Below are 23,871 nucleotides of genomic sequence, written 5' to 3'. Positions count from 1 at the left end.
CCGACGAAATTCGAACAGGTTGCCATCTAAAACAAGCACTTCGATCCTGAAATTCTACATGGTGGCAGGTTCAACGAACTACCTAATCTAAGTGCATGGCTTTGAAATACTATAAATAGGCATCATGTGTGCACCCTGGGGGACTGTCGCCCTCATGTCAATAAATAAACCAAGCCGACCAACAATATCAATCATGATTCGGTTTGGAATTCTAAAAGGTCTATAGAATAGTTCATTTTCTCCACGTCCGCCTAAATCTATCAAGGATTCAATCCGCCACGAATCCCACGCGTCTGCCTTCCTCCACCCATTTCCGACAACATTCGTCAATTTCACGTCCCTTATCCCCACTTCCTCTTACAGTCGCAATGACACGGTCCACCCCTCCATTCTTTCGCCCAGTTAGCGTTTTAACAAACATTTCCAGTTCTTCAAAACTGCTGTGCTCACTGTAAGGTAAAGGAATAGTAATCAACGGTACAGCTTTAGGCTTCAGGGTGGTATTACCACCATTAATTGGCCCTTTTGCTGGCGGAGCAGGGATTTGGATGTAACTATAGCTTGGCTTTAATGCTCCCACATCAAAGGGTTTCTGCTCAGCTATCGGGTTACTCTTTGATGGCCGGAATGTCCATCCGGTCGGTCGAATACAGATGACTGAATCACATTGGTCCGATAGATCATTCTTGACTATGTACTCTTTGACAGCATCGCCTCGAAGACCTCCCATTCCAACCACATGTACGCCGGCCTCTTTCGGGTTCTTGCAAAGCAAATCATCGAGAGCCGCGTTTTCTTCTGCAGCGAGTACAGTCCGTTTGTAGTGGTTTGCGTATATCTTTGTGGAAAGGGTCTGAGCAATGGAAGCAAAGACTTTCTCTTTACCGATGGTGTAAGACCCGACGATTATTAGAGTACGAGACCGATTCTTGGGCTTGGTTGTCGGCTTTGGCCCTTTGGTTACTCCCCAGCCTATCCATCGTTTTAAAAGCTCTGCTGCACTGGGTGGTTTCTCTTTCGCAGCTTTCTTCTTGTCGCTACCGCTAGCGATAATGCTTTGTACCGTCTCACCACGATGACAAACCCTCCGACACAGCTCACATATTGCTTCAACTACTTGATCTTGGGGTGGGAATCGGTGGGATGGGTGACAGTAAGTTGTGTCAAGATATATGATATCCAGTTTCCCAGCCTGTAGACTTGGATGCGCAAGCTGAGAGGCATGTGCGCGAAAATCTCCAGTGTGGAGATATCGACGCATCTGTCCGTCTTGATTGCGGAACTCAAAGAGAAACAAGACAGCCCCTGGGCAGCTATGGTTACGTTTGAGTTTACCAGTAGAGACAATCCCTGCACATCGTGTTTTTAGACTTACTGGTTGGCCTCGATCAGTGTGACCCGCACTCCCATGACGTCTACCGCAGTATCCATAGGTAATCGTACCACATATTTTGGATTAACTCGAAGCTGCTGAATCACTAAATTGCCTGTAACCGTCGAACAGTATATTGGACCATGAGTGAATGACTTGTTGAGCCCTCCATAGTGATCTGAATGGAAATGGCTGGGTGATCGTATGTGCGATGGACAGGATCAGAAACCTTGCTCATCCAATTCGCAACAATTGAGGACTGCCAGCCTTACCTAAGGAAATAACCCTCTATTCCGTCAATCTTCCCGTAAGAAAAGGCGTCGACAGAAAATTTCGTTCCTGGCATCTTCTTGTACCACGGACATTGTTTCTTTCTCATATTCCATTTACCTTCAGGTGTAGGATGTGCGCTCCGGGTAGTTGCGTCATCATTGATTTCAAGTGAACGGGTGGGCACTGCACTAGTACAATCTGCTGTAACAGCAGAACTTCCCAACAGCTCGTTGCCAGTTACTCCACTCGAAACTGCTCCGGCTTGAGCACTTTGTACCACAGCATCGACCGCCTCCCAAAATTCATCATCTAGGTCATCATCCAACTCTGAGTACATGTCATATTCTCCCTCAGTGGCATTGTCGAGACTGAGTGTCGGCATCGCATTGTCTGGTTCTGACACATTTGGATCTCCCAAAACACAGGTTACGTTGCTCACATTCCCATTGACTTGAACGTGGGATACTCTGTTCAGAGACAAGCCGTCTCTTTCAAGAGTTTCCTGTGCCGTGCCTTGCCCACCTGTGTCACAAATGACGCGAATATCCAAACATTTGTTAACATGGAGGTTTGCCTGAACAATCTCACGTTAGGTCCAATTCATGTTGTGAATATGCTCAACCGACGAAAATAACCTTCAAATTGCAGGACTCTAGCTTCATTCCACATATAGGACATTCGATTTCATCAGGCACGATACTTTCCGCCTTCAAGAGCCTTGGAGAGCGCACGCCGTTCGGGTTTACATACTCTGAATCCGCGTCAGGTAGCTTTGTCAGTCCTGGAGGTTCCCCCAACTGAATAGGATTTCCAAAACAAGGGTCAGAGGTTGTAGAATTGCTGTGGACTGGTCTCAAGCCTGGAAAATAGTCCTCGAGGGTTGAACCGTTTCTCGCTGCGGTGATGTCGGGAACGGATCCCGTTCGACGGCCCTTGTTTGCATTTCCAGATTTCTGCCCTTCAGCAGGGAACCCTCGGAGGGATCCAGAGAGTTTACTCTTTCCACTGCTTCCACTGCCCCGTTTGCGCTTTCCAGGGGCATTCATCCCTTGTGCGTGTCATGTCACTTGAACATAAACTTTCGTCAACAGAGACGTTTTGATGGGATCAGTATCTTATTTGGCCCTCAATAACGATTCACTCTGTCTTGACGGTCTTAACCATGGGGAAGGCTTTTCGACCGCCAATGTCTTTGCAAAAACAACCAACGGCGTTTGCCACCTCAGGGAGCCAGCCATGGCGGATTGACATTCAAATGCATCAATTTGGGTGGATTGTAATGACTGTAACAGTACGATCCTCTGGCATGTCCATCACCAATACAAAGACAGCTTCTTCTGATCGTAGAGCCCATTTGGTTATGCCTATCGGGACTACATGTGTTATTAGGACGTCGCGGCGCTCTCAGATTCCACTGATCTAAACTATTCAAGCGATATCAACCTGCGAAAGGTTCATTGCTTCTTGTCCTCTTGCATCCTTTATGCATTTCTGAGGAATCTCGCGAGTTTCCGTGCCAATCCCCATGTCGGGCTCCACTCAAAAAGAATGAAAGTTGTTTCTTGATCACCACAAGAGTCGGTGGTAATGTGCAATTCTTCATGAATGGACGGTTTCATTTGCAGCCGGTTCAAATGACCTTGAGTGACTGTTGCATGATTTATCTACAGTACATGGCTTTCACAGCCACTGGCAATACGTTGCTGTTTGCTGCATTCCATTTCTTTGCATCCAGAACAAGATGGCCTCAAGTAGTGACATCACCGTTCGAGACGCAACTCCAGAAGATTGTTCTCTTATTTTGCAGTTTGTAAAGGAGCTGGCTCTTTACGAAAAGGCGCCAGAGAAGGTGTATGCGACCGAAGAACACTTTAGAAAGACTGTCTTTGGACCTCACCCGTATGCATATGTGGTGTTTGCTTGTCTCAACGGGAAAGAAGTTGGAATGGCGTTGTATTTCCACAACTATGTAAGCTCATTAACAGTCGGTTTGTCCCATTATGTCCACTGACACTGAATTTTCCCCAGTCGACATGGGAGGGCCGACCAGGGTTGTACTTGGAAGACCTCTATGTCAAGCCCGAGGTTAGAGGCAAGGGAGTGGGTACCGTTTTATTGAAGCACCTCGCCAAACTGGCCGTTGAGAAGGACTGTGCGCGAGTTGAATGGGTTGCCTTGGACTGGTGAGTTTGATGGCCATGTCCAATGTGTCTGTCTCCATCTCCCAATGATTCTCCCATCTGTGTTATAGGAATACCCCCGCGATTGATTTTTATGTTCACAAAGTCAAAGCTACTCCCCTGGACGAATGGAGGATATTCCGATTGACTGGCGATGCCTTGAAAGACTTTGCGGAAGCATCATGACGATACGGGGATGGCCCAATCGACTAGAGATACGTAAATATTCTCTACAATAGATATACGGGATTCGTCCAACATACTATAAATGTCCATTAGTTGCATAATCAGGCAAGCTGTCAGCTCGCACATCAACGCTTTTCAACTATCCCTTTACGCCAGGTTTTTTTTTCCTGATCAGGAGTCGCTAGTTTCTTAGAGTACTGCTTGGAGGTGGCGCCGGGATAAGCCAACTATCTCAAGGCTGTAAATAATTGCACGCTCTTGACTGCTGTGACAGCCAACCACCATAGCTCAGACAAACCCCTCACTCTTTGTATTAACCGTGAAAGACAGACGTCACCTTCCGCAACTAATGCCGTTTCTCAATAGGGGCGTTCTACAATCGGAAGTGAGTCCATGGAACTGTTCCTTCATTCGCCACATGAGAATAAGATACGACGTAGCGAACTGCGTCTACTAATCAGAATTCAAATAACATGTTACAGACAGAGGCGACAGAAGTATGACGCTCTGTTTGGATGTTCTGTCGTCAGTGGGTATTCATGTCCATGCTGTTCAAGATATTTAATTGAGATACAATGTGCCGGAGGTAGACAAACCCAAAGGACAATATCAACTGGGCTGATGCTCTAGCAACTTCCGACGCTGTCCATTCAGATTATTTGCGAATTTAGCAGTGGTATATCGGTATATTTACAATGTACTGTGAATCCATTTTCGAGTTTTTTCAGTCGTCAAATGTCGAGCAAGACACTAACCTAGGAACCTTCAAGCTTGCGGGATTGATCCGCATGAATGATGGGGCTCAAGGAATATTGCGGGGTGTGAACGCATTGGCTTCACCTGATTATTCATTTAACTGCGATCTCAAGTCAACGCTCAGATATGCCCATTGTATGAGCGTCAATCAACCACTATATAGAAAACTTCGCCACCCATTGTGGCTATTCATGCACCCATATCGCTGCCCATAAAATAAAATGCCTCTGCCAGTAAAGGGCAACGGCACCCAACAGTTGCCAAGGTGAGACTTGCCTTAATCAACTGTCCAATGTGGTTCAACCGCTACGGCTATGATAGAAAGATGGCAAGCTCAACTCTACCAGCACAAAAGATCTCATTCCCTCATAATAAGCATCTCAATCCTTGCGAAGGGAACCACCTCAGCAGTGATAAGGGCCAACTGTGTATCACACCATTCGGAAGCTTGAAAGCTATTCTGCTGTGAATACAAGACAAGCAAAGATTGCATAATGCAAAACCGTAAACTCGACACACATTGTCGTTTATTGAATAAATGCATCGGAGGCTCGTGTTTGTTGATATCAAGTTTCCAGAAATTAAACTTGACCAGGGTTCTGGATTTGCCCCCCCCCCCCCCCCCGACAAAGTTTGAATCCCTGATTTTTCCACGAATCACGATTTTTACTGGTCAGATGCAGAAGAGTTTTTTTTGAAAGCTGGTTTTATTGCCAGCCCGTCAAAGCCAACTGTTACGTCCACCTAAAGGCACATTGGTCCAAAAAACAACAAAAAGGAAAATGAATGAAAAAGAAAACTGCACTTTCTATTACAGACTAGAAATAAGCAAAAAAAAAAAGTAATAATAAAACAGTGCAAGCAATGATGGATCGTTTGGTATATATATCCGCCATCCCATGCAATGTCCATCTAATAACCCCGCCACCGCCCTTCCTCATCTGCCCTCGACAAAGCCATTCTCAATGGCGGCAATCTAGGACCAGGCGCTTGCTGCTGATGCTGTTGCTGCTGCTGCTGCTGCGGTCGTTGAGGAGACGAGGCGGTCCACGGCTGTTGCTGTGTCAAATATTGGTCAACTCGATCTCCATACACTTCCCTCTCACCATGTGCAAACAAGTGATCCGGTACATCGTGCGTCGTGCGCGGGGAGGTGTATCCTGAAAAATTCGAGTGTTGGCGTTGGTAGGGATGTAGACGGTAGTTTCTCTGCGATCCCGTTGGCCCGTCTCGGTACTCCATGGCTCGACGTGGATACTTGGGATACGATGACACGGTGGGTGCCGTGATTGGACCATCTACATTGTGATGCCTGACTCCTCCGTCTGAAACAATTGGGAATGGATATTCGTCCCGTCGGGCCGGGGACATTTGGTACGGATACTCTTGGGATTTTGCAGCGCTGATAGCGTAAATGGCATCTGGAGTGCGAGGTTCATCAAGACGAGAAGTATACGTCGATGATGGGGGCAGAATACTGCGGTGAGACGGGATTCTTGGACGTTGATCTGTTACGGTTGGTGACGTTTGAGCGTGCGAGCTTATTTCCATCGGTGGCGTATTTTGGGCTGCAGGTCCTAATGTTGAAACCTCCGGAATGATATCAGGATAAAGTCCCACCCGCACCGCCAACTGTGCAAGGTTGGAATCTTGTCGGGGGGTCAACAACCTCCCAGCTGCTACATCAGACTTTGTGTAATAACAGACAACATGTAATTTTCCGCCTTCTTTGGTGCGCACTGATATCGACTTTTTTGTGAGAAGCTGCGAGGGTTTTTGGTTGCTTTTTCCAGAGTCGGAGGAGTACTTGCGTCGTTGATCCTGATCCAGGTTAGCCGTGTTCGGGGAGGAAGGCTCGTCATCCGAGGTAACGGAGGACGCGCGGCGACGCGCGGTAGCCTCGTCTACCTCGCGGTAAACGAGGAAACTCCCCTTGATTCTGGAAGGGCTCCAACTTTTGCTATCAGTCCATCTAAATAGATACGTAACGTAACAGTTAACCTCAGGCCTATTATCAGTTGTAAAAATGATAACAACGCACCTTTTTATCCCGCTCTCACCTTCCTCCCATACAAAGACTGAACCACTCTTAATGCACTTTTCCCTTTCCTGTTCGGTCAATCTCCTTTGAATCCTCTTCAGCACACCCACACGGCACGCTTCAAATAAGACAAGGCAATCCTGCGTCGATGCAACGTAACCGTGAAATGTCGGTTGCGCTGCCGAAGGAATCGTTCTCATACTGGGAGGTGGTGCGCTCCCCGGAATAACAGCTGTGTCGCTCGAATGTGGCCTTTCCATGAATTCAAAATCGCGGAGAAAGGCCCAAAAGTGTTCAACGAACAGGAAGGATGGGAACGTAAAGAAGCTTACACCAAACGGAGCTGGAAGGGTATTCTAAACTCTGCTGACAAAACGCGCGTAAAACGTTCTGGTTTCAAAAGGCCCTTTCAGAAATCCGCAAGACAAACGAATGAATTTGAGAAAGAAAGGGTGGACGGGATAGGAAGGGCTATCCCTTGCACTGCTGGGAAATATAAACTGGGCAAAATATGAACCTCCGAACCACAACAACATGTATCAATACCCTAATCTCTTAATGACTTACTATTTTCAAAAACCCCCAAACTGACGGGTGGCAAAACTACACACAGAGGGCTGGGGGGATTTAACAGCACGCGCCATGTAGCATCCACGAGCCAACCCGATGAAATGGCCTCCAGTGAAAAAAAAAGAAACGCTGATTCTTTTGAGCTTTCAATGAACCATGGGAAGCATCTTGATATTTTAACGTATCTGGCAAATGCCACAATGAGGGTCACTGAACAGGAAATGGGCCCTCCATTTGGTACATTGCATGGGTATTTACCTCAACCATTTCCTTGAACAATAGGTATATGCTTAATGGCACTGGCCCAGTCTGATCATTGTCCTGTATGATTTAACGCGCTCTATTCAATTTCATGACACTAAGTGGGGGGCTATTCACGACCTGTCAAGGTAACTTCAGGTTTCCATTCATATCACGGAGCATGCACCCTTAGTCGGGTATACTCAATGGATCAATACTCTGGCATGGTATCTTGAAGTTTCCAGATCTCATGCCCATGTTACAAACGAGTGTCACAATGGCGAATGTTGAATGGGGCGAAATGAAAGACAAACTTGATGTTTTTTCGAAAGGTCATAAGTGTCTCTTACAATAACAATAACAAACAAGACAAACAAAAAATATAGTGTCTTGTCTCTTTAGCGTAAAGCATAACGCTACGTTCTAGCAGCGGTACCTTTGGTCTACCTTCTAGCCGGTTCGGCAACGTCATACACAACAAATAGAAAGTGACTACAATTTCTAAAACGTCTGGCATTGTTCTGTATACGCTCAATATAAGGTGATAACAGTCGGTCATGCACGAAACCATAAACTCAGTATGCAAAAACACACACGGTCAGCGGAGTTTGGTTATGTAAGCAAAACATTCAGCTGGATTTTTCCTTTTGCATGCGTGCCATGTGGCAGGCAGCGGTTTCCCATATGGTACGCCAGTAATCCTTGGGTACGCAAGATAGAGGACGAGACAGGTCCATCAAGAAACAGCGACTGGAACAATGCAATTGCTAACCATTGACGAAAGTTCCCATGGGGACTACAAGCCAGATGTGCATATAAGCCAGATGTGCAAGAAGAGCCAAATACTCCAGATACATTGCCACCAAAACAATATTAAACCATCCCCTAGAAATACATCATCAAGACGTGGCTGTCCACATAGTATACCTAACATCCCGCACCCCACATCCCTTGTCGCTTTGTTTTTCCTCAGCAACTGGTGTCCATCGCCAACAAGATCTATTTTCTATTCCACCGTCCGTTACTAAAGGCCGTCACATCATTACACATGCTCATTTCGTAGTCCCTTTGGGCCACATGTTGCTGGCAACAAACTCTTCCACCACCTTCCGCAGCTCCTGCTCTGTCAACTGGGGAACTGTGTAAGTGAAACCGAGTTCTTTCTCAATCTGTTCAAGAGGGTAAAAACATCAGATCAACAGTTTGTGAGCGTGGTTTACTGTCAAAGAGCTAGTCTGCGGCATTACTATTCATCAGCTGCAGCGACATCTCACCTTGGACCCATCCACACTCAAGGCATTGTCCTTCAGTAGCTCCTTGTCGAGGTATGGCGTTAGCGGAGTGTTTGTTACACCCGCAGCCTTGCATAGCTCTGACCACGGCTGAAGGTGTTTATCATTCACATCTTCCGTCACAGATTCCAGATTCAGCTGCAAACACGCCAAGAGATCAGTTTCCGCGCTCGACAAATTTCATGTGACATGCACAGGGAAATTCGATCCCTCTGCCGCATTTACCTTGGCAAATTGACTAATCATAGTCCCCTGAAAGCCCGTGTCAATGCCGAAAATAGCCTGAATGTGCTGGTTGACCTTCCCTTGATCTGGAAATGCATGTGAGTGTTTTTAACAAAGTTGATGACTAATGCTGACGCGGTAAAACGGTACCTGTATCGGTTTTGTCAGCAAGGTTGTAAATTTCGGCAGCGGTTACTGGGCGGGTCCGGCCACCCTTTTCCTCTTTTGTGGCCGCTACATGCCACAATGCTCGCGCCTAGTATGGCATGACATAAACACAAAGTTGGAGAACTTTTTACCATTCCAACTTCGGGAGGTCTTTCCTACCACATCGTCCACATGCACAGTGTTCATCTTCAGATCCTTTGTCCAAAGCAACTCCATCTTTTCGTTCAACTGGCGGTAAACAGCACCCATAATCAGACGGGGGGCTGCAAAGCGAGTACGTGTCGATAAGCAAAAGCTGCGGGTAGGCGGGCTGATCTGCACATCATGCTACGTACTGATTCCGTAAACGTCTCCCCATCCGTAAACAATGGCAGGCCTCAGAATCACCAAGTTCAAGCTGTTTGGAATAGATAGGGCATATCAGGCAACCGCTATAAAGGCAAATAAATTGAGAAATCATACCCAGAAATTTTTTTCAACTCTTCCTCAGCCTTCAACTTGGATTTGGCAATTGCCGTCCAAGGTTTGAGCTTGCCCTCTTCGGCGGATGGTTTCTGTATTTTGCCAATTACTTGTCAACCTCTTGGGTTTAGATCTGCCAAACCACCACGGGTCACACCTTGTCCGATTCGTATACTTGTGCAGTACTGACTTCCACAAAGACTTTTACTTTGCGCTTGGCCGCCTCTTTCGCCACAGCAACCGAGAGTTGGAAGGTTCGCTCGTCGTATACCTCGTCTGACTGCCCGTACTTTGTCTCCGCCGCCAGATTGAACACGTAGTCGAATTCCTTGCCATCATCTCGCGTAAAGATTTTCTCAACAGCAGCTAATTGGAAACAGATGCAGAAAAAGATGCTACGTGAGAATCGGCACAGAAGAGTACGCATAATATTGCCATCTGCAGTCTCATGGAATCATTCTTGGCACACATGGTCCAGAGGGCATCGTACGTAAAGATTCAGAAAACCCAGTCTACCGGCCACAGTTGCGACGTGTTTTCCCAAGCATTTCATATCACACTACATTTAACATACCAGTATTCGTCAAGTTTGCTTGCTTGAATTCCACTCGCTTATCGTCAAACACCTTTTTGTGCTTATCCGATAGGTAGGCGGTGGCAGGAAGCGCCTTGTCCGCAACGCGTACGTGGTCGACAAGGTTGTTGTCGATAATATAGGCAATAAAGTTACGGCCAATGAAGCCAACTCCACCTAGGACGAGGATAACGGGAGCCATGTGGAACAGGGTATAGGTTGTTTATAGCACCGTAGTTTTTTGACAAGGAACGCAAAAGTTCAACGATGGGGCGAACGATGAGCGCGACTTTTGGGGCTGGCGAACAAAGTACACTGTAGAGCAGTTGCGGCCGGAAGGAATAGGGAACCTAAACAAAAGCGCACTAGCTGCCGGGATGAAGAAAACGATGGGTTTCTCGAAAAGTCAAAGAAGAAGGAGGGGGGCGGGGTTCCCGTTGAACGCTTTGAAAGATGTTCGCCGCGTGCCACAAGAATGTGGCTGATTAAGCTCACCTAATCAAGCACGCCCCCCCCTGCAGGGTTGAATTGCGAGTGTTGAACGGACTTTTCTAGAGTTATCAACTGCTTTCTTTTTGTTTTTTTTGCTTTTGTTGCTTGCGCTCGGCCGTCAAATGTCCTGGCTTCGAGGGGTGCCTGGAATAGGACTTTCGTTCTATGCCGCTGTCAATCTCTCGCGATGTGGATGGTCCTCTACAGTGTTGACGACTGGGGGACAATTGGCGGATGCAAAGAGTGTGCAAACAGAAGTCAATGAGGAGGAGGTAGATTTCCTCGACCAAACTCCAGAGCAATTCTTCCAAGGATACCAACCTTATGTCAAAGTGGAAGGGTTTGAAGTATGGCGGCGGCGAAGACCAAGCAACACAGCATTGATGAAAACGCAAGCACAAGTCGAGAAGACACATACTGCTTCTGCAATATACGAATATAGAGCTCTCGGACGTATCCCGCGATCCTCGCCAGATCTAGTACTCTGCGCATGGCTTGATATGCAATTTCGCCAGACGTGGGATAAACATATTCTCTTTACCAAGATGGTCGAGCCAGCAGCGTCGCTAAACAAGTCTTTAGACCGTAGCGGTAGCGTAGAATCATTCTATGTCTCTATCAGTTTTCCGCTTCTTACTGGTTCTCGTATAGATGTCCAATCCAACGTGTCGGTGGATGACATTGTCCATCAGAGAGCAACCATGCTACGTGAGCTACATGTATCTCCAGTGCTATATCATCACGGAACCCGTTACCCTTTCCCTCTATCACATCGCGAATACGTGTACAGTGTCCATGTCCGACAAATTCGATCGCCACACTCGCTGACTACGAGTATCTCATGCACCTCTCTGCCATCAACAATACCTCCATATTCCCGTGGACTCGTCCGAGTCGATCACTATGTACAACGTATGGATCTACGAGCTGATAAGGATGGAGGGACGTTGATTGCAATGCACTATTTTGATGATCCGAAGGGACGTATCCCTGCTTTTGTTGTTGACTGGGCGGCTAGATGGGGTGTGCCAGGATTTATTAGAGGTGTAGAGAAGGCTTGCGGGGTTTATGGTAAGTACTTGATGAATAATACTTAGGCCGTTCTAGATAATGATTGTATAGTGTATGATGACCGGGTGCGTCTATGGTGGAGTTGTATAGTGTATGTTGACTGGCCGGACATCATATGTATCTAGAGATCCTGTCTACTTACATTCGTTAGTCATCCACCATGTGGGTGGAATGCTAAAGACCGTTCTTAACAACGTCAGTAAAGGCAACGTCGAGAATGGAAGGTAGAGCAGTCTCTTTCAATGTACCCTTGTTAACAAGACAACCCAAAAAAGAAGATGAATGCTGAACAAGCCGTAAAACAAAACCACGTAAGCATCACCCTCCAAGAACCCTCATTGTCTTGCGCAGCATCACATGAAGCTGCAATTCTAGACGTTTCGGCAACCGATACCATGTTACTATATCCAGACATAAAAGATGAGGGCCTTGGGGATCGGAATAATGTCTTTTTGGATTTTTGGGTGGTGCACAACATACGGAGGCAAAAAAGCTTTTTTTTATAAAAACGACGGATTTGCTGCTTGAAACCTCTCGAGTTTGTGTCTAGTACTTTTGACTCCAATCCCCTCCACAAAGACTCGAACATGTCGTCACCAACAAACCAAAAGACCGCTCAGGTCCAGAACCAAGTGGACGAGGTCATTGGCATCATGCACAACAATATCGAGAAAGTCATGGCTCGCGGTGAACGACTCGAATCCCTACAAAACAAGACGGATGATCTTCAGCAAGGGGCGTTGCAGTTTAAAAGGGGGGCTACCAAAGTTCGGAGGCAAATGTGAGTGTTTGTGTGGACGTTGAAATAGAGCTTTTTGAATGTTACGGTGTGCTCATTTCTTGGTGATTTTTATTTTTTGCAGGTGGTGGAAGGATTTGAAGCTCAAACTCATCATTGCGGCTATTGTGATTGTGATTTTGATTGTTATTATCGTTCCGGTTGTCAAGAGTGTTCAGGGGAGTGGACCAAACAAGGGTTAAGGAGGATGTATGGAAGGCGATTTGTGGTGTTTTTAGCTGGAGGACTTTGAGGCGATAAAGGATGGTGGTGTTTAAGGCCCTATCAGTCTCGGCCATTGTCCGAGCAGTCTTTTTTATAATGTTACCCGTTTGTTTTTTTCTCCAAAGCTACCTTTTACGCTTCTCCTGTCATTTCCCAGTGTCCACTGAAGGGTAGGGGGTTATGAGCACTGTAGCGAGTAGCGGACACTCCCTGCTCGTAAGATGATATGCCCACGAGAAATAGAGTAAATCAGCTGGCTGTGAGGAAAGACGCAGCCTATGCACACATTATCCCATCTTACGTTTCTCTTGTCATATCCCAGTTTCCACTGAAGGGTAGGGGGTTATGAGCACTGTAGCGAGTAGCGGACACTCCCTGATCGTAAGATGATATGCCCACAAGAAATAGAGTAAAATGAACCTCGTTGTGAGACAAGACGCAGCCCATCTACATATTATTCCATCCAAATTCGAACTCTGACCCCAGCTAATAATATAGAATAAAAATATACGAAAATACCATAACGCTGCTACTCTAAGCCCACGTCTTTCTAAAAAGCTACAATACCACATCTCTATCTACTCATCTACACTTCACGCGTCATAAGAATCTGTTTGAGATCATCCCCAAGCCACTGGTGCCAAAAGAATTCAGACGGAATAAAGTAATGGTAAAAAACTCAGGTCCCATACCTGATGGCTTTGCATCTCAATTAATCGTGAAACAGCTCGCTGGAAGGCAAACACTTCCTCAGAACCAGTGAAGATTGAACTTGTCAACTGCAACGAGAGGGGTCAATACACGCCGTTGCATGCGGTAATCATCCATTATTATCCATCATCTCTTCACCCACCTGCTCTGGACTCAATTTCAAGTCATCCATCAACATTCTCTCGGCAGCCACAAGGCTCCCCTCAGACACCCGAGGTACATCTCCAGTAAATAGCTCCAATATCTCTGCGTCTGCTGATATGAGTAGCCTCGTCTTATTTTCGTACATGGTATCAATAAAGGTGATGAAACGGCGGGCTTCGTTTCGGTGGTCTAGCGTCATGCGGGGAATGTCGGTGAGGATAATTGTGTGAAAGTTGCGAACGACTTCAAGGTAGTCGGCCGCGCTGTGCGGTTCGCCGCAGATTTCCTGAAAGGAGATCTTGGCGACACCACTGGAGGTATCGGGGATGGTAAGAGAGCGGCCCAAAAAGGTCAGAGTCGTGGATTCAACTATGGATAAATGAGTGTACATTAGGCGCTTATGAATTGGGTGCACAGCTAGGATGCTACCTTTGCCGTTTCGAGCAAGCTTGTTAAATATGAGGTTCACGGTCTTTTCGGTTTTCTGATTGAGCGGGCTGTGTCCAAAGTTAACCAAGCGGTGAGTACAAGAAAGGAACACAACAAAGGAGCAATGTCACTCACGTAAAGTACACTCTTAGGCGCTCGCGCTCTAAGTACCCATGCAAGATATTGTTGTTAGCTCAGGAAGAGGCACATACAAAGAGCCAGTAAGGAGTATTTACCTTGTTTTCGGTAATCAATCCCTGAATTCAAGGAATGCACATGACACCTTTCCTTGAACAGCGCAATACAAGGCAGAAAGCTCTGTCTCTGTATTCCATTCTTGTACAGTTCTGTGAGAATGTGTTATTGCAACATCTCGAAGCAACGATTAACAGGCTGTTTCAGTTGTTTACATACCATCTGGAGGACGATTGGACGTTGTGACGACCACTACGCCTCGTTTAAAGAGCTCATCAAACAGCCGCCTGTGTGAAGAGGAGCGTTCCAGTTATGCGGGCGTCGAATTGCGTGAAATGCATGCAGCATAAACGCGCATACCTCAGAATCATGGCATCGGTAATATCAGTCACTTGAAGCTCGTCAAAGCAGAGCAGCCACGCGTCGTTTGCCAACTCGGTTGCGATAATCGGTAATGGATCGTATGTGACCCCTTTTTGAGTTCGCAGTTGGTGAATCCGTCGATGTACGTCCTGCATGAAGGCGTGGAAATGGACGCGACGCTTGCGGTCGACATGTATTGTGTTGTAAAACAAATCTATTCACAAGGACGTTAGACAAATCGGACGACGCCTGACCGGAAACTGTTCAGTATCTTACCCATGACCATGGTCTTCCCCGTTCCAACGTCGCCGTAGAGATACAGTCCCGTTGGGCCCTTTTGCTCAACCATTTGCTGCTGTTTTTTCCTCCTGGTAAAGAAGCTTGACAACTCATCGTCTCCTTAGTTCCGCATCACATTGCCAGATTGCACCTTAGCAAGTTACCTTTGACAATAGGTTCTCTTCACTCTCTTTTATCCACGCAAAATCAGGAGACAACATGTCGTCCCTCCCCTTTTGTTTATGAATAGGGACATGATCATCCAATTCAAGGGCGACTTGCTGAATGGGAGGAGGTGTGTACAACTGCAGTCGGTCATACAAGTCCTGCAAGAGACGGACTGTTTCGCGTTGGTGAGGGTCGTCTCTCAGGGAGCCTTGTTTGACGAGTTTGGAATACTTTGCAGCGGGTCCTTGCGATGACGGTGATGTGGGTTCTGTACCATGGTGTGGTTCCAACTGTGTGGAGGATGCGGTGGTGGTGGCAGTTGCTGCAGTGCGAGCAATGACCGGACGAACGACTCTCGCGCCATGCCCTAAACCCAGCCGTATGCCCCGTATACAAGGTCCTCTACACACCCTTGTGAATCCCCTCGTTTGCACTGCATGCCGTAGTGATTGCTGCAGTGGAATCCTCCAGAGTGACATGGTTGCTCCTAGCACCTTCTCGCCCACAATCGCCATCCTCCGAGAATCCCTCATCTATCACGTGATATATATCACATGATACTGACGTGACTAGTGACAAATGTTGTTGTCATGCCACTCTCTGACTGTTCGGAGATCCGCTTGTTTTTCTCACGCGCACATGTGAGAGCATCACACGGGAATAACATCATCTTTTTGTTCCATGGCATTTTATGGTTACACAAATCAATGATGAAACATATTCACGTGACATGTGATTTTCTATATGAAAAGGGCTTTGGGATTCTTTTTTCCCACGTTATTTCCATTTGTCATTTTCAACTCATTTCACACTTGCCATTACTGTGACAATCAGAACGACATTCAACAACGACAACGACCATGTTATCCTACATTGCATCTGCCCTCACAACCATTATAGACTACTCATATTCCCTCGTTTTTGCATCCCCGTCTTCCCCCACATCACCATCAAGCACATCGCCACCGTCACCTGAATCCCACGACTTTTACAAGGCCCTCGAAGCAACACTCAAAGAAAAGAGCTTCAAGGGCAAACTCCTCCAACACCATCCTCTCGACCATGAAGAACACGATTACGTGCCGCCAGACATGACCACACGGACACCCAGTACGGCATCCTCGTTTAGTGAAGACTCGGACTTGAAGCGCGTTGCGTCCGCTCCACCTGCCTATGGAGGCATGAAAATGTACCATCCACCTTCAATTCCACTGGCAATGAATGCTTAGAGCAAGCAATAGTTGTGAGGAGGAGAAAGAGTTTATTAAAAAATATATATATAAAATGGTGATCTATACGGATGGTTCCTCTTGTTTGAGCACTTGGTTCAAGGCTTCTTGGAAAGCTTCTTGGAGATGCGTTGCATATGTTTTTGTAGACACAATGCAGCTAGAGGTTGCGGGCTCGAATTTGAGTTCGCTCAAAAAGATTGTTCCGTCCACCAGGCGGACAGACGTATACAAGAGTTGCTAAAAGGATATTGTTGGCACTCGAGTTTAAAGGATGAAAAGTCGATAGATACTCACCACCCCCTCAATCACCCTCTGCGCGACACAAAACACATTGGCACTTTTCAAAGCATGCTTGGCTCGCTCCACATCCACAGTCAAACCCACACTCTTTTTAGATTCTCGCTCATCCCCAATCTCATTCCACATGCGCAACCATGAAGATTGGTCCAACCCACCCGTCTCGACAAAGAGAACCTGCAAAGGGACAAGAGTCTGAAAGTACACGATCCCCGCTGTCGTCTTGAGCGCGACCTGGAGGTTATTGACAGGTGTCGAGCCTTGTGAAAGGCCTTCCACCTTGAGGTTGAGAGCCGCTTCTGCAGACGTGTTTGGGAATATGGGGCCGCGCACGTCCAGCGGGCCTGGAACTAGACTAAACCTGTTTGACAAGAGCAACCACATTAGTTTCTTGTCCGAATCACGTAAGCCACGCACAGTCCAACATACGTATTCTTGTTGAACAAGATCCCTGCAATACTTAGAGGCTGCAACGCCTTATTAGTGAACACCATCTCCATCCACATTTGCCCCTGTCGTCGCACGACTGCAAGAATTGAAGCAATTGTTAAAACAACGCAGTTCACAGAGTGTCCGCGTTCATCTACTGGACTCACAGGTGCCAACAACTTGCAATCCCCGCCCACTCGCCGCAGACATCCAAAGCTGTTTCGGTGGAACATGGGTATTCAACGAAAGGGAAGCCAAGTCTCCCAAAATATCGGGTTGAGGCGTACTGTTGCTGATACCTCCAAACGGGTTTGCATCGGGTGTCAATGATGGCGGGGATTGCAGGGATGCATTCGCCGAAGCAGAGGTTTTGGAAAATGGGTCGAGCGTGGCAAGGGGGTTTGACTGTCGACTGATGACGTCCGGGGTGGGGATGGAGGCAGGAGGAGAGGTTAGCGGTGGTGTTGCTGCCGAGAGCATACCAAATGTGCCCGGTGCGAAAGCAGGCGTCAATTGCTGCTGTTGGGCTAGTGGTGGCTGCTGAATTCCTGCAAAAGGATTATTTCCGCTTACGCCCATTCCATTTGCACCTCCCGGTAAACCTCCCAGGCTGATTCCACCCGTTCCGCCCATTGCCCCCGTTCCGCCCATTGCACCCATTGCACTCAAACCACCCAAACCACCCATTGCACCTGTTGGTCCCAATCCGCTCGATCCACCACCCGAACCACCAACACCTTGCCCGCCTCCAAACGTCGCAATCGATGAAAACAAATACACTGGCCGAGTCTGTTGCCCTTGTCCTACTGCACCACCTCCACCACCAGAGAAATTCAATCCGCCCAACTCGCTCTCATCTCCAAACGCCCCAGCAACATCCACATTCTCTTCCCCGCCGCCCAGATCGAGATCTAATAAGTTTCCAAGATTTCCTTCCCCGGTTTGAAGGGTTGAGAGTCCCAGGTCATCTGTATAGGGATTGTTCATTACACCTGTCGCATAGGGGTTTATGTCCCTGCAAAGAGTATCCGTGAGCGTCAATGGTAAGCGCATAAAGTAAACAGGACTTACTCTGGCATCTCCTCAGGCAACCCCGTGCCACCGACATTCCTGAACACTAACGCTCGTGACGGCATCAACTTGCGCGGCTTGACACCTCCAATAAAGCTTGTTGCAGGTTTATGATAAATCGACGCCAAGGTCGATACATGAAGTAACAACTCTTGCAATAGCTGGTTGTCCACATTGTCTGTTTCGGTGGATATGGCGGGCTTGTCTGACAAGATGATCGTTTTCGCTGCGACTGGGTCCGTGGACAAGAGTCGCCAGTAAATGAATCCTCGATCCCTTAAATCCGGGTTATCGCTCTCTTCTGTCGCGAATTTCAGGACTTTTGGAACGAGTTCCTGGCCAACCAGCGGCCGTTTTATGAATAATTTTACGATAGCAGTCAAGAGTGCCAGCTGAACTTGGGCAGTCTCTTCGAGGAATTTCTCCAGGAATGCCTCGAGGAGTTCGTCCGCGTTGGAGATCCGGTCAGCGTATTGTCCAATAATCCAAATCATGGAAGCTTTGGCGTCGGGTTCGTCGAGGGTATCGAGGTTTTCACAAAGGGTTCCGATAATGGATTCGTATCTGTTGGGGTATTTGCGGAAGATGTCCTGCGGAACCTCTGTTTAGCAATTGCCGACGGCCGGTCATTCGAGAGTGGGTTCATCTTACTTTGATTACGACAATGGCTTCTTGGACGACATAATTGACTTTGGTCTCAATCAACTCCACCAGGGCGCTAATGCACTTGTCTGCAGCACTCTCGATTTTGATGGCGCACCGCCCAATCGACCGAACAGACTTTCTCACAAAATCCACATCGACTTCAGATGCATACCTAGTGAAAGTCCCCAAACACAATCAACCTAAAAGAACACTCATGGAGTTGCAGATTCAACTCACTCTTTCAACTCTGACAGAACCTGATCGACATTTCCTTCTCCCGCCAACCGAACCATAATCTCCAATTTAGCCAACTTGACATAAATCGGGTCGTTATACTTGCAGAAAAAGACTTTAAGCTCGTTTCTGAGAATATCCGGTTTCCGTTGTAGTAGAAGAAGGATATTTCTAAGGGCGACATATTGGACCTCGGGGCCATTATGGAGGAGTGTGACTGATGTTCAAATGTCAGATTATTGTCGCGTGTGACATGATTGTCGATGGCTTTACCTAGAGGTGGCCCAAGACGTTTCAAAAGCGAGTTGACCGTATCTTCCTTTGGAATATAATTCGTCAAGTAGAGGATGACCCGAACAGCGGTGAGAACTACAGCTGAATTGGCGTGCTGAAGCCTGGGACTGATTCGATCCGCCAAGAGCTCAGCGTCGTCTGCTTCCTGAGGTACGACACGCATGATGGCATCGAGGAGGTATGCTTGACCCCATCTGACAGAGCGAAGATGAGAAATTACGTGTTGAATAATCAAAAAAAACCTTACGTACTCGGAGCTTTCGTTTAGGGCTGTCAACAGTTTGTTGGCTTGGGACACATCCAGAGAAAAATCGAAATTTTCCGAACGATCCGAGATTTCCATCAAGGCAGCAACAGCGTTTGCAACAACCTAAGTGTCCAAAACGTTAATCCAGTGGAACTCTCCCTGCATCCTCAACACTGACACTCACAGTCGAGTTATCGTGTCCCAACAAAGCCCTCAGCTGGTCCAGAAATCCCTCCTTCTCCACCAATTCCTTGCTATGCAAAAATAATTTTGCGACGCATATTGCCGCCGTTTTGCACACATAAGGGTCCTTATCAGTCAGGCACTTGTGCAGAGGGCGCAGCAGTTCGTCTATGATGCGGTCCACTTGCATGTATCCCATAGTCCGGATGGCGAGGGCTCGTATGAGTGGGTTGGGATCTTCTGCATCCTGTGTTGCGTAAGTATTGCACCTGTTGAACGACCCAGCGAGAAAACAAAATACATACCCTCGCCAAGGTATTCACAGCCAAAACAGCCATATCCGGTTTACTTTTTGCATAGTTGATCAAATACAAATACACCATCTTTTTCACTTCCAACGCCGGGACGGACATGCATCCAACGACATCTGGAAATAAAGCGGACATGTCGTTCCCCATTGTCATGTTTGCAACAATCTTTTTCATTGCCACTTTTTTCTTAGTGTGCTTTGGGTCCTTTCGGTCTGAATTGAGTTCAGTCCTCAGGTCGTGGATTTTCCCTGCGATCCATTGTGAGCTAATTGTAGTGGATTCGTGCACTATGCTTTTTTTGCAATACAGACCTCGTTGAAAGTACTTTGCGTCCGACATATTGCTGCTCCAAGAAGGATATGAACTCTGTACTTTCTGTAGCGTGCAACAGGGTTTACGCCCTACGCTCCCTGCGCGTGCGGATCGCAAGTGAGATTAAATGGTCGAGCGGGGGGCTGGGTTGGAGGGGGGACACGCTTCTTTGGAGCTTGCTGACGGAACGCGACGATTTTCAGGGTTGGTTTTTAGGGAGCTTTTTGCTGGCGATTGACTTTCAGTTGAAGCTCTGTGATGTTGGCGCACGAACAAGTGGGCAAGTGAAAAGGATTTTTTATTCTTTGCAAGGTCTGGTTTTGGACGATAGAGCAGCTACTGGAGAGCAGCTACTGGATTGTGTATTTGAAGAACAATGTTCGCTTCCTATTACTCCCGCTTGCGATCAAACTGCTTTTCCAAGGACGCATCCTCCAAGCGCACAATGCTCTTCTTCATAACCCGACATAAGCGATTTACAGCGTCCTCTTGTTGCTACAAACACATCCGAGTAATCACCGGCCTAATTCCTATCATGTTTCGGTCCCAAACGTCGACATTTGGACCAAATGTCCCCTCTACCAGAGGAAAACGATCTATATCTGTAGATTGAGGCCATCTTTGAAAATAAACACAATAGTGATATTGGAACGTATTGGTATCTGCCCATAGCTGCTGTTTCAACGGATGTCGAACCACACCGATTCCGGTTCCAATCACCAACTCATCTGTCGTGCGCAGCACACCATCGGTTGCTTGTCACCTCCTATCCTGCCGCTTTTGTTTTCGTTTTTTTTTGTATTTTTTTTTCAGTATTTTTCAACACTTGTATATTGACAACGTGGCAACAAGCGGTAGTGGACGGAGGAAGATAAGCCGCCCCTCAGCCGCATCGTTTTCTATTTACAGTACATGCAACGCACCGGATCAGTAGAACGTTCACGAGGCCTCCTCCGCAGCGACTCCAACGTCATTGTGCGCACGTCCTCCTCTCCCTCCCGTCTAAACCCTGATCCCCGCCCAGATACTGCCTATTCGACTTCAATAACCTCGAAACTCTCCACCGCGTCCAATTCACCGATATTCAGTCCGAGTTCTTCGCCGCCTCGATCTCTGCGAGAGAGTGGGCGAAGTAATAGTTTGCCATTGTTGGAGACGGCTAGAAATCTGGCGGGGTCTTTACCTCCATTGTATGCTGAGCAAAATGAAAAAGTTTTCTTGACGCATTGCTGGGTTGTTTTAAGGCATTGGGGACTGGGAGGTAACGAAAAGATCTTTGGACAACTAACAATCACAACTCTATCTCACTCGTCGTTTGCATTGGCTTTGCCTTACAGGACGAAGAGTCAATCGACTGGTGCTTCTTGCGTTATTCTTCCTTCTGGTGATACTGGTGATTGCCTATACGGGTTACTTACCTCCTACGCATATGGGATTTTCTGATCAACCTCCTACTACATCCTCGGATCCCGATGCGGCGGTCTTGAATCTCGAAACGGGGTTTACGCCTATTGAATCGCAAGACCAAGATGCAGATCTGCCGCTATCCGACTGGTCGCGATATCGACAGTACGGAATCGTCATCGATGCTGGGAGCTCCGGGTCAAGGGTCCAGGTCTATTCGTGGATAGATCCAATGCATATTCGCCAATTAGCAGAGAAAGCAACCAAACACGAGAGAGAGAAAATGCTGAGGCGCCTATCCGTAATTGAAAAAGGCGATGAAAACGGCGAGAGATGGCAGTTTAAGGAGGATCCAGGCATATCTAGCTTTGCAGACACGCCCGATCAAGTTGGGAGACATTTGAAGCCGCTTCTTGACTTTGCCTCGTCTGTCGTGCCCACTCGAAAACATGCTAGTACCCCCATATATCTGCTCGCCACGGCCGGTATGCGTCTCATCTCCCCAACGGCTCGTACCGCTATCCTCAGTCATACTTGCGAATACGTGCGATCCCACTACCCATTTGCCACAAATGGTGGATGCGATCTCCATTTCCGCGTCATTTCCGGCGAATTAGAAGGAATCTACGGTTGGATTACTGTCAATTACTTAAAGAACGGATTCGGCGGCACATCTACGCGGAAGAGAAAACACACTTTTGGATTCCTGGACATGGGCGGTGCGTCGACGCAGATTGCTTTTGAACCAACGGCGGATATGGCTCGTAAACATGGTGATGATTTGACGGGATTAAGAATGAGGTTCTTGGATGGAACTGAGTTGGCGTATTCCGTATTTGTGACCACGTTTCTGGGATTTGGTATGAATGAGGCTAGAAGGCGGTATTTGGAGACCTTGATAAAAGGGAATAGTTTGGACGAGCGGCGGTATTCACTGCCGTATTCACGAGCCCCCCAAGGCGCTTTGTCCGATGGAGCAACATCGCCCGTCATAATTCCCGATCCCTGCCTTCCTCTGAATCTCCTCCTTAATGACACATCCCACGTTCCCCACGACACTAAACCGCTGCTCCTAAAAGGCACAGGGGCGTTCTCAACCTGCCTGGAAGCCCAGATCCCTCTCCTGAACAAATCGCTACCGTGTCCTGACATCCCATGCCTATTTAATGGCGTGCACGCCCCTATATCCGATGCTCTGCATTTTCTGGGTGTGTCAGAATACTGGTACACTTCATCCCAAGTGTACGGTCTAGGGGGTGCATATAACCATTCGATTTTCTATCGTACTACCGAAACCTTTTGTTCGCAACCTTGGGAAGATATCGAGAGGATGCATGCGGAAGGGGCTTTTCCTCAAGTTTCTGATTTGGATCGGTTAAGACTGCAATGCTTCAAGAGTGCGTGGATCATGAATGTTTTGCATGAGGGACTGGGTGTGCCGAGAGATAGAGTGCGAGTTCCTGGGGATGAGGATGAGGATGGGAAAGGAGTCGATGTGGAGGGGGAGGGGGCATCCAACTTTGAAAGCGTGGACCAGATTGGCAACTTTGGGGTGTCGTGGACGTTGGGTGCTGTCCTTTTACATGTGGCTGCAACTGTCCCCAGATCACCACAAGATACGCTGGGCACTGGAAAATTTGGAATGGGCTTAGTACTGGGTGCAGTAGTGGTGGGTGTATTGAGTGTCATATATATTCGTGTTCGTCGAAAAAGACGGCGGGGTGGCTACGGCGCCCTTGGAACGAATACTGGGCAGGAACCCGATATTCGCATGTGGGGAGTAGATAGATTGGCGGAAGAGGGTGGGATTGATATTATTTTGGAGGATGTGGCTGGGGAGTCGGTTGGGGAGCCGTTGGAGCCGTGGCAAGATAACGCGCGGCTGCCGCCGTGAATGTTTGATATACGGGATGAATCTGCAGGGCGCTTAAAGTATGTAATTGTAGTTGTGCTAATGGATGAAACGTGATTATGAATATATTCGCATACGCGAACTTGTGCGCAGATTCTTTGGTAGC

The 23,871-nt window shown here is 47.5% G+C and overlaps 10 protein-coding genes across 10 annotated transcripts; 5 read left to right on the top strand and 5 right to left on the bottom strand.

Annotated features, from left to right (window-relative positions):
* Positions 1 to 268: 268 nt before the first annotated feature.
* Positions 269 to 2,691, bottom strand: SPPG_06125 (uncharacterized protein; the record flags this gene model as incomplete). The annotated part of the gene is made up of 4 exons (XM_016754331.1): positions 269 to 1,313; positions 1,376 to 1,564; positions 1,645 to 2,219; positions 2,281 to 2,691. 4 exons carry the CDS (start codon positions 2,689 to 2,691, stop codon positions 269 to 271), a joined length of 2,220 nt encoding a protein of 739 aa, XP_016606461.1.
* Positions 2,692 to 3,337: 646 nt separating this feature from the next.
* Positions 3,338 to 4,510, top strand: SPPG_06124 (uncharacterized protein). Its single transcript, XM_016754330.1, has 3 exons — positions 3,338 to 3,614; positions 3,674 to 3,828; positions 3,897 to 4,510. Exons 1-3 carry the CDS (start codon positions 3,387 to 3,389, stop codon positions 4,009 to 4,011), a joined length of 498 nt encoding a protein of 165 aa, XP_016606460.1. The 5' UTR covers positions 3,338 to 3,386; the 3' UTR covers positions 4,012 to 4,510.
* A 1,131-nt stretch (positions 4,511 to 5,641) lies between these two features.
* On the bottom strand, positions 5,642 to 7,345 carry SPPG_06123 (uncharacterized protein). The gene is made up of 2 exons (XM_016754329.1): positions 6,809 to 7,345; positions 5,642 to 6,739 (listed from the first exon to the last, which is right to left on the bottom strand). Exons 1-2 carry the CDS (start codon positions 7,066 to 7,068, stop codon positions 5,680 to 5,682), a joined length of 1,320 nt encoding a protein of 439 aa, XP_016606459.1. The 5' UTR covers positions 7,069 to 7,345; the 3' UTR covers positions 5,642 to 5,679.
* Positions 7,346 to 8,366: 1,021 nt separating this feature from the next.
* SPPG_06122 (NAD-dependent epimerase/dehydratase) lies at positions 8,367 to 10,790 on the bottom strand. The gene is made up of 9 exons (XM_016754328.1): positions 10,340 to 10,790; positions 9,923 to 10,131; positions 9,766 to 9,857; positions 9,639 to 9,700; positions 9,463 to 9,566; positions 9,286 to 9,391; positions 9,136 to 9,221; positions 8,893 to 9,048; positions 8,367 to 8,787 (listed from the first exon to the last, which is right to left on the bottom strand). The coding sequence occupies exons 1-9, from the start codon at positions 10,539 to 10,541 to the stop codon at positions 8,671 to 8,673; spliced, it is 1,134 nt and encodes a 377-aa protein (XP_016606458.1). The 5' UTR covers positions 10,542 to 10,790; the 3' UTR covers positions 8,367 to 8,670.
* Positions 10,791 to 10,880: 90 nt separating this feature from the next.
* Positions 10,881 to 12,198, top strand: SPPG_06121 (uncharacterized protein). Its single transcript, XM_016754327.1, has 2 exons — positions 10,881 to 11,422; positions 11,483 to 12,198. Exons 1-2 carry the CDS (start codon positions 10,954 to 10,956, stop codon positions 11,926 to 11,928), a joined length of 915 nt encoding a protein of 304 aa, XP_016606457.1. The 5' UTR covers positions 10,881 to 10,953; the 3' UTR covers positions 11,929 to 12,198.
* A 67-nt stretch (positions 12,199 to 12,265) lies between these two features.
* Positions 12,266 to 13,095, top strand: SPPG_06120 (uncharacterized protein). Its single transcript, XM_016754326.1, has 2 exons — positions 12,266 to 12,683; positions 12,766 to 13,095. Exons 1-2 carry the CDS (start codon positions 12,490 to 12,492, stop codon positions 12,881 to 12,883), a joined length of 312 nt encoding a protein of 103 aa, XP_016606456.1. The 5' UTR covers positions 12,266 to 12,489; the 3' UTR covers positions 12,884 to 13,095.
* Positions 13,096 to 13,325: 230 nt separating this feature from the next.
* On the bottom strand, positions 13,326 to 15,709 carry SPPG_06119 (uncharacterized protein; the record flags this gene model as incomplete). The annotated part of the gene is made up of 10 exons (XM_016754325.1): positions 13,326 to 13,539; positions 13,598 to 13,684; positions 13,759 to 14,129; positions 14,190 to 14,257; positions 14,325 to 14,352; positions 14,426 to 14,536; positions 14,604 to 14,671; positions 14,745 to 14,961; positions 15,024 to 15,135; positions 15,191 to 15,709. The coding sequence occupies 10 exons, from the start codon at positions 15,707 to 15,709 to the stop codon at positions 13,492 to 13,494; spliced, it is 1,629 nt and encodes a 542-aa protein (XP_016606455.1). The 3' UTR covers positions 13,326 to 13,491.
* Positions 15,710 to 15,850: 141 nt separating this feature from the next.
* Positions 15,851 to 16,514, top strand: SPPG_06118 (uncharacterized protein). The gene has a single exon (XM_016754324.1). The coding sequence runs from the start codon at positions 16,055 to 16,057 to the stop codon at positions 16,421 to 16,423; it is 369 nt and encodes a 122-aa protein (XP_016606454.1). The 5' UTR covers positions 15,851 to 16,054; the 3' UTR covers positions 16,424 to 16,514.
* On the bottom strand, positions 16,440 to 20,573 carry SPPG_06117 (uncharacterized protein). The gene is made up of 12 exons (XM_016754323.1): positions 20,449 to 20,573; positions 20,132 to 20,385; positions 19,828 to 20,073; positions 19,648 to 19,766; positions 19,376 to 19,590; positions 19,106 to 19,319; positions 18,875 to 19,040; positions 18,224 to 18,813; positions 17,320 to 18,167; positions 17,153 to 17,249; positions 16,721 to 17,084; positions 16,440 to 16,663 (listed from the first exon to the last, which is right to left on the bottom strand). The coding sequence occupies exons 1-12, from the start codon at positions 20,474 to 20,476 to the stop codon at positions 16,487 to 16,489; spliced, it is 3,318 nt and encodes a 1,105-aa protein (XP_016606453.1). The 5' UTR covers positions 20,477 to 20,573; the 3' UTR covers positions 16,440 to 16,486.
* A 621-nt stretch (positions 20,574 to 21,194) lies between these two features.
* Positions 21,195 to 23,747, top strand: SPPG_06116 (apyrase; the record flags this gene model as incomplete). Its single annotated transcript, XM_016754322.1, has 2 exons — positions 21,195 to 21,710; positions 21,787 to 23,747. The coding sequence occupies exons 1-2, from the start codon at positions 21,362 to 21,364 to the stop codon at positions 23,745 to 23,747; spliced, it is 2,310 nt and encodes a 769-aa protein (XP_016606452.1). The 5' UTR covers positions 21,195 to 21,361.
* Positions 23,748 to 23,871: the final 124 nt, after the last annotated feature.

This window comes from Spizellomyces punctatus (assembly GCF_000182565.1).
Source record: "Spizellomyces punctatus DAOM BR117 chromosome Unknown supercont1.11, whole genome shotgun sequence".
Taxonomy (NCBI): domain Eukaryota; kingdom Fungi; phylum Chytridiomycota; class Chytridiomycetes; order Spizellomycetales; family Spizellomycetaceae; genus Spizellomyces; species Spizellomyces punctatus.
Note: the sequence above shows the minus strand (reverse complement) of the source record. Positions and strands in the feature narration are given on the sequence as shown.

What these genes read in the sequence shown, in the direction of transcription:
- SPPG_06117 (XM_016754323.1), bottom strand. Translation starts at nt 20,476, where the DNA reads ATGTCGGACGCAAAGTACTTTCAACGAG. An exon ending in AAGCCATTGTCGTAATCAAA is followed by an intron (nt 18,814 to 18,874) that starts GTAAGATGAACC and finishes GAGGTTCCGCAG; the next exon opens with GACATCTTCCGCAAATACCC. An exon ending in TTGCCTGAGGAGATGCCAGA is followed by an intron (nt 18,168 to 18,223) that starts GTAAGTCCTGTT and finishes TACTCTTTGCAG; the next exon opens with GGACATAAACCCCTATGCGA.
- SPPG_06120 (XM_016754326.1), top strand. Translation starts at nt 12,490, where the DNA reads ATGTCGTCACCAACAAACCAAAAGACCGCTCAGGTCCAGAACCAAGTG. An exon ending in ACCAAAGTTCGGAGGCAAAT is followed by an intron (nt 12,684 to 12,765) that starts GTGAGTGTTTGT and finishes TATTTTTTGCAG; the next exon opens with GTGGTGGAAGGATTTGAAGC.
- SPPG_06121 (XM_016754327.1), top strand. Translation starts at nt 10,954, where the DNA reads ATGTCCTGGCTTCGAGGGGTGCCTGGAATAGGACTTTCGTTCTATGCC. An exon ending in CAAGTCTTTAGACCGTAGCG is followed by an intron (nt 11,423 to 11,482) that starts GTAGCGTAGAAT and finishes GTTCTCGTATAG; the next exon opens with ATGTCCAATCCAACGTGTCG.
- SPPG_06124 (XM_016754330.1), top strand. Translation starts at nt 3,387, where the DNA reads ATGGCCTCAAGTAGTGACATCACCGTTCGAGACGCAACTCCAGAAGAT. An exon ending in CGTTGTATTTCCACAACTAT is followed by an intron (nt 3,615 to 3,673) that starts GTAAGCTCATTA and finishes AATTTTCCCCAG; the next exon opens with TCGACATGGGAGGGCCGACC. An exon ending in GAATGGGTTGCCTTGGACTG is followed by an intron (nt 3,829 to 3,896) that starts GTGAGTTTGATG and finishes TCTGTGTTATAG; the next exon opens with GAATACCCCCGCGATTGATT.
- SPPG_06118 (XM_016754324.1), top strand. Translation starts at nt 16,055, where the DNA reads ATGTTATCCTACATTGCATCTGCCCTCACAACCATTATAGACTACTCA.
- SPPG_06123 (XM_016754329.1), bottom strand. Translation starts at nt 7,068, where the DNA reads ATGGAAAGGCCACATTCGAGCGACACAGCTGTTATTCCGGGGAGCGCA. An exon ending in GGTGAGAGCGGGATAAAAAG is followed by an intron (nt 6,740 to 6,808) that starts GTGCGTTGTTAT and finishes GTATCTATTTAG; the next exon opens with ATGGACTGATAGCAAAAGTT.
- SPPG_06122 (XM_016754328.1), bottom strand. Translation starts at nt 10,541, where the DNA reads ATGGCTCCCGTTATCCTCGTCCTAGGTGGAGTTGGCTTCATTGGCCGT. An exon ending in GAGTTGAAAAAAATTTCTGG is followed by an intron (nt 9,701 to 9,765) that starts GTATGATTTCTC and finishes TATTCCAAACAG; the next exon opens with CTTGAACTTGGTGATTCTGA. An exon ending in GGGAGACGTTTACGGAATCA is followed by an intron (nt 9,567 to 9,638) that starts GTACGTAGCATG and finishes CTCGCTTTGCAG; the next exon opens with CCCCCCGTCTGATTATGGGT.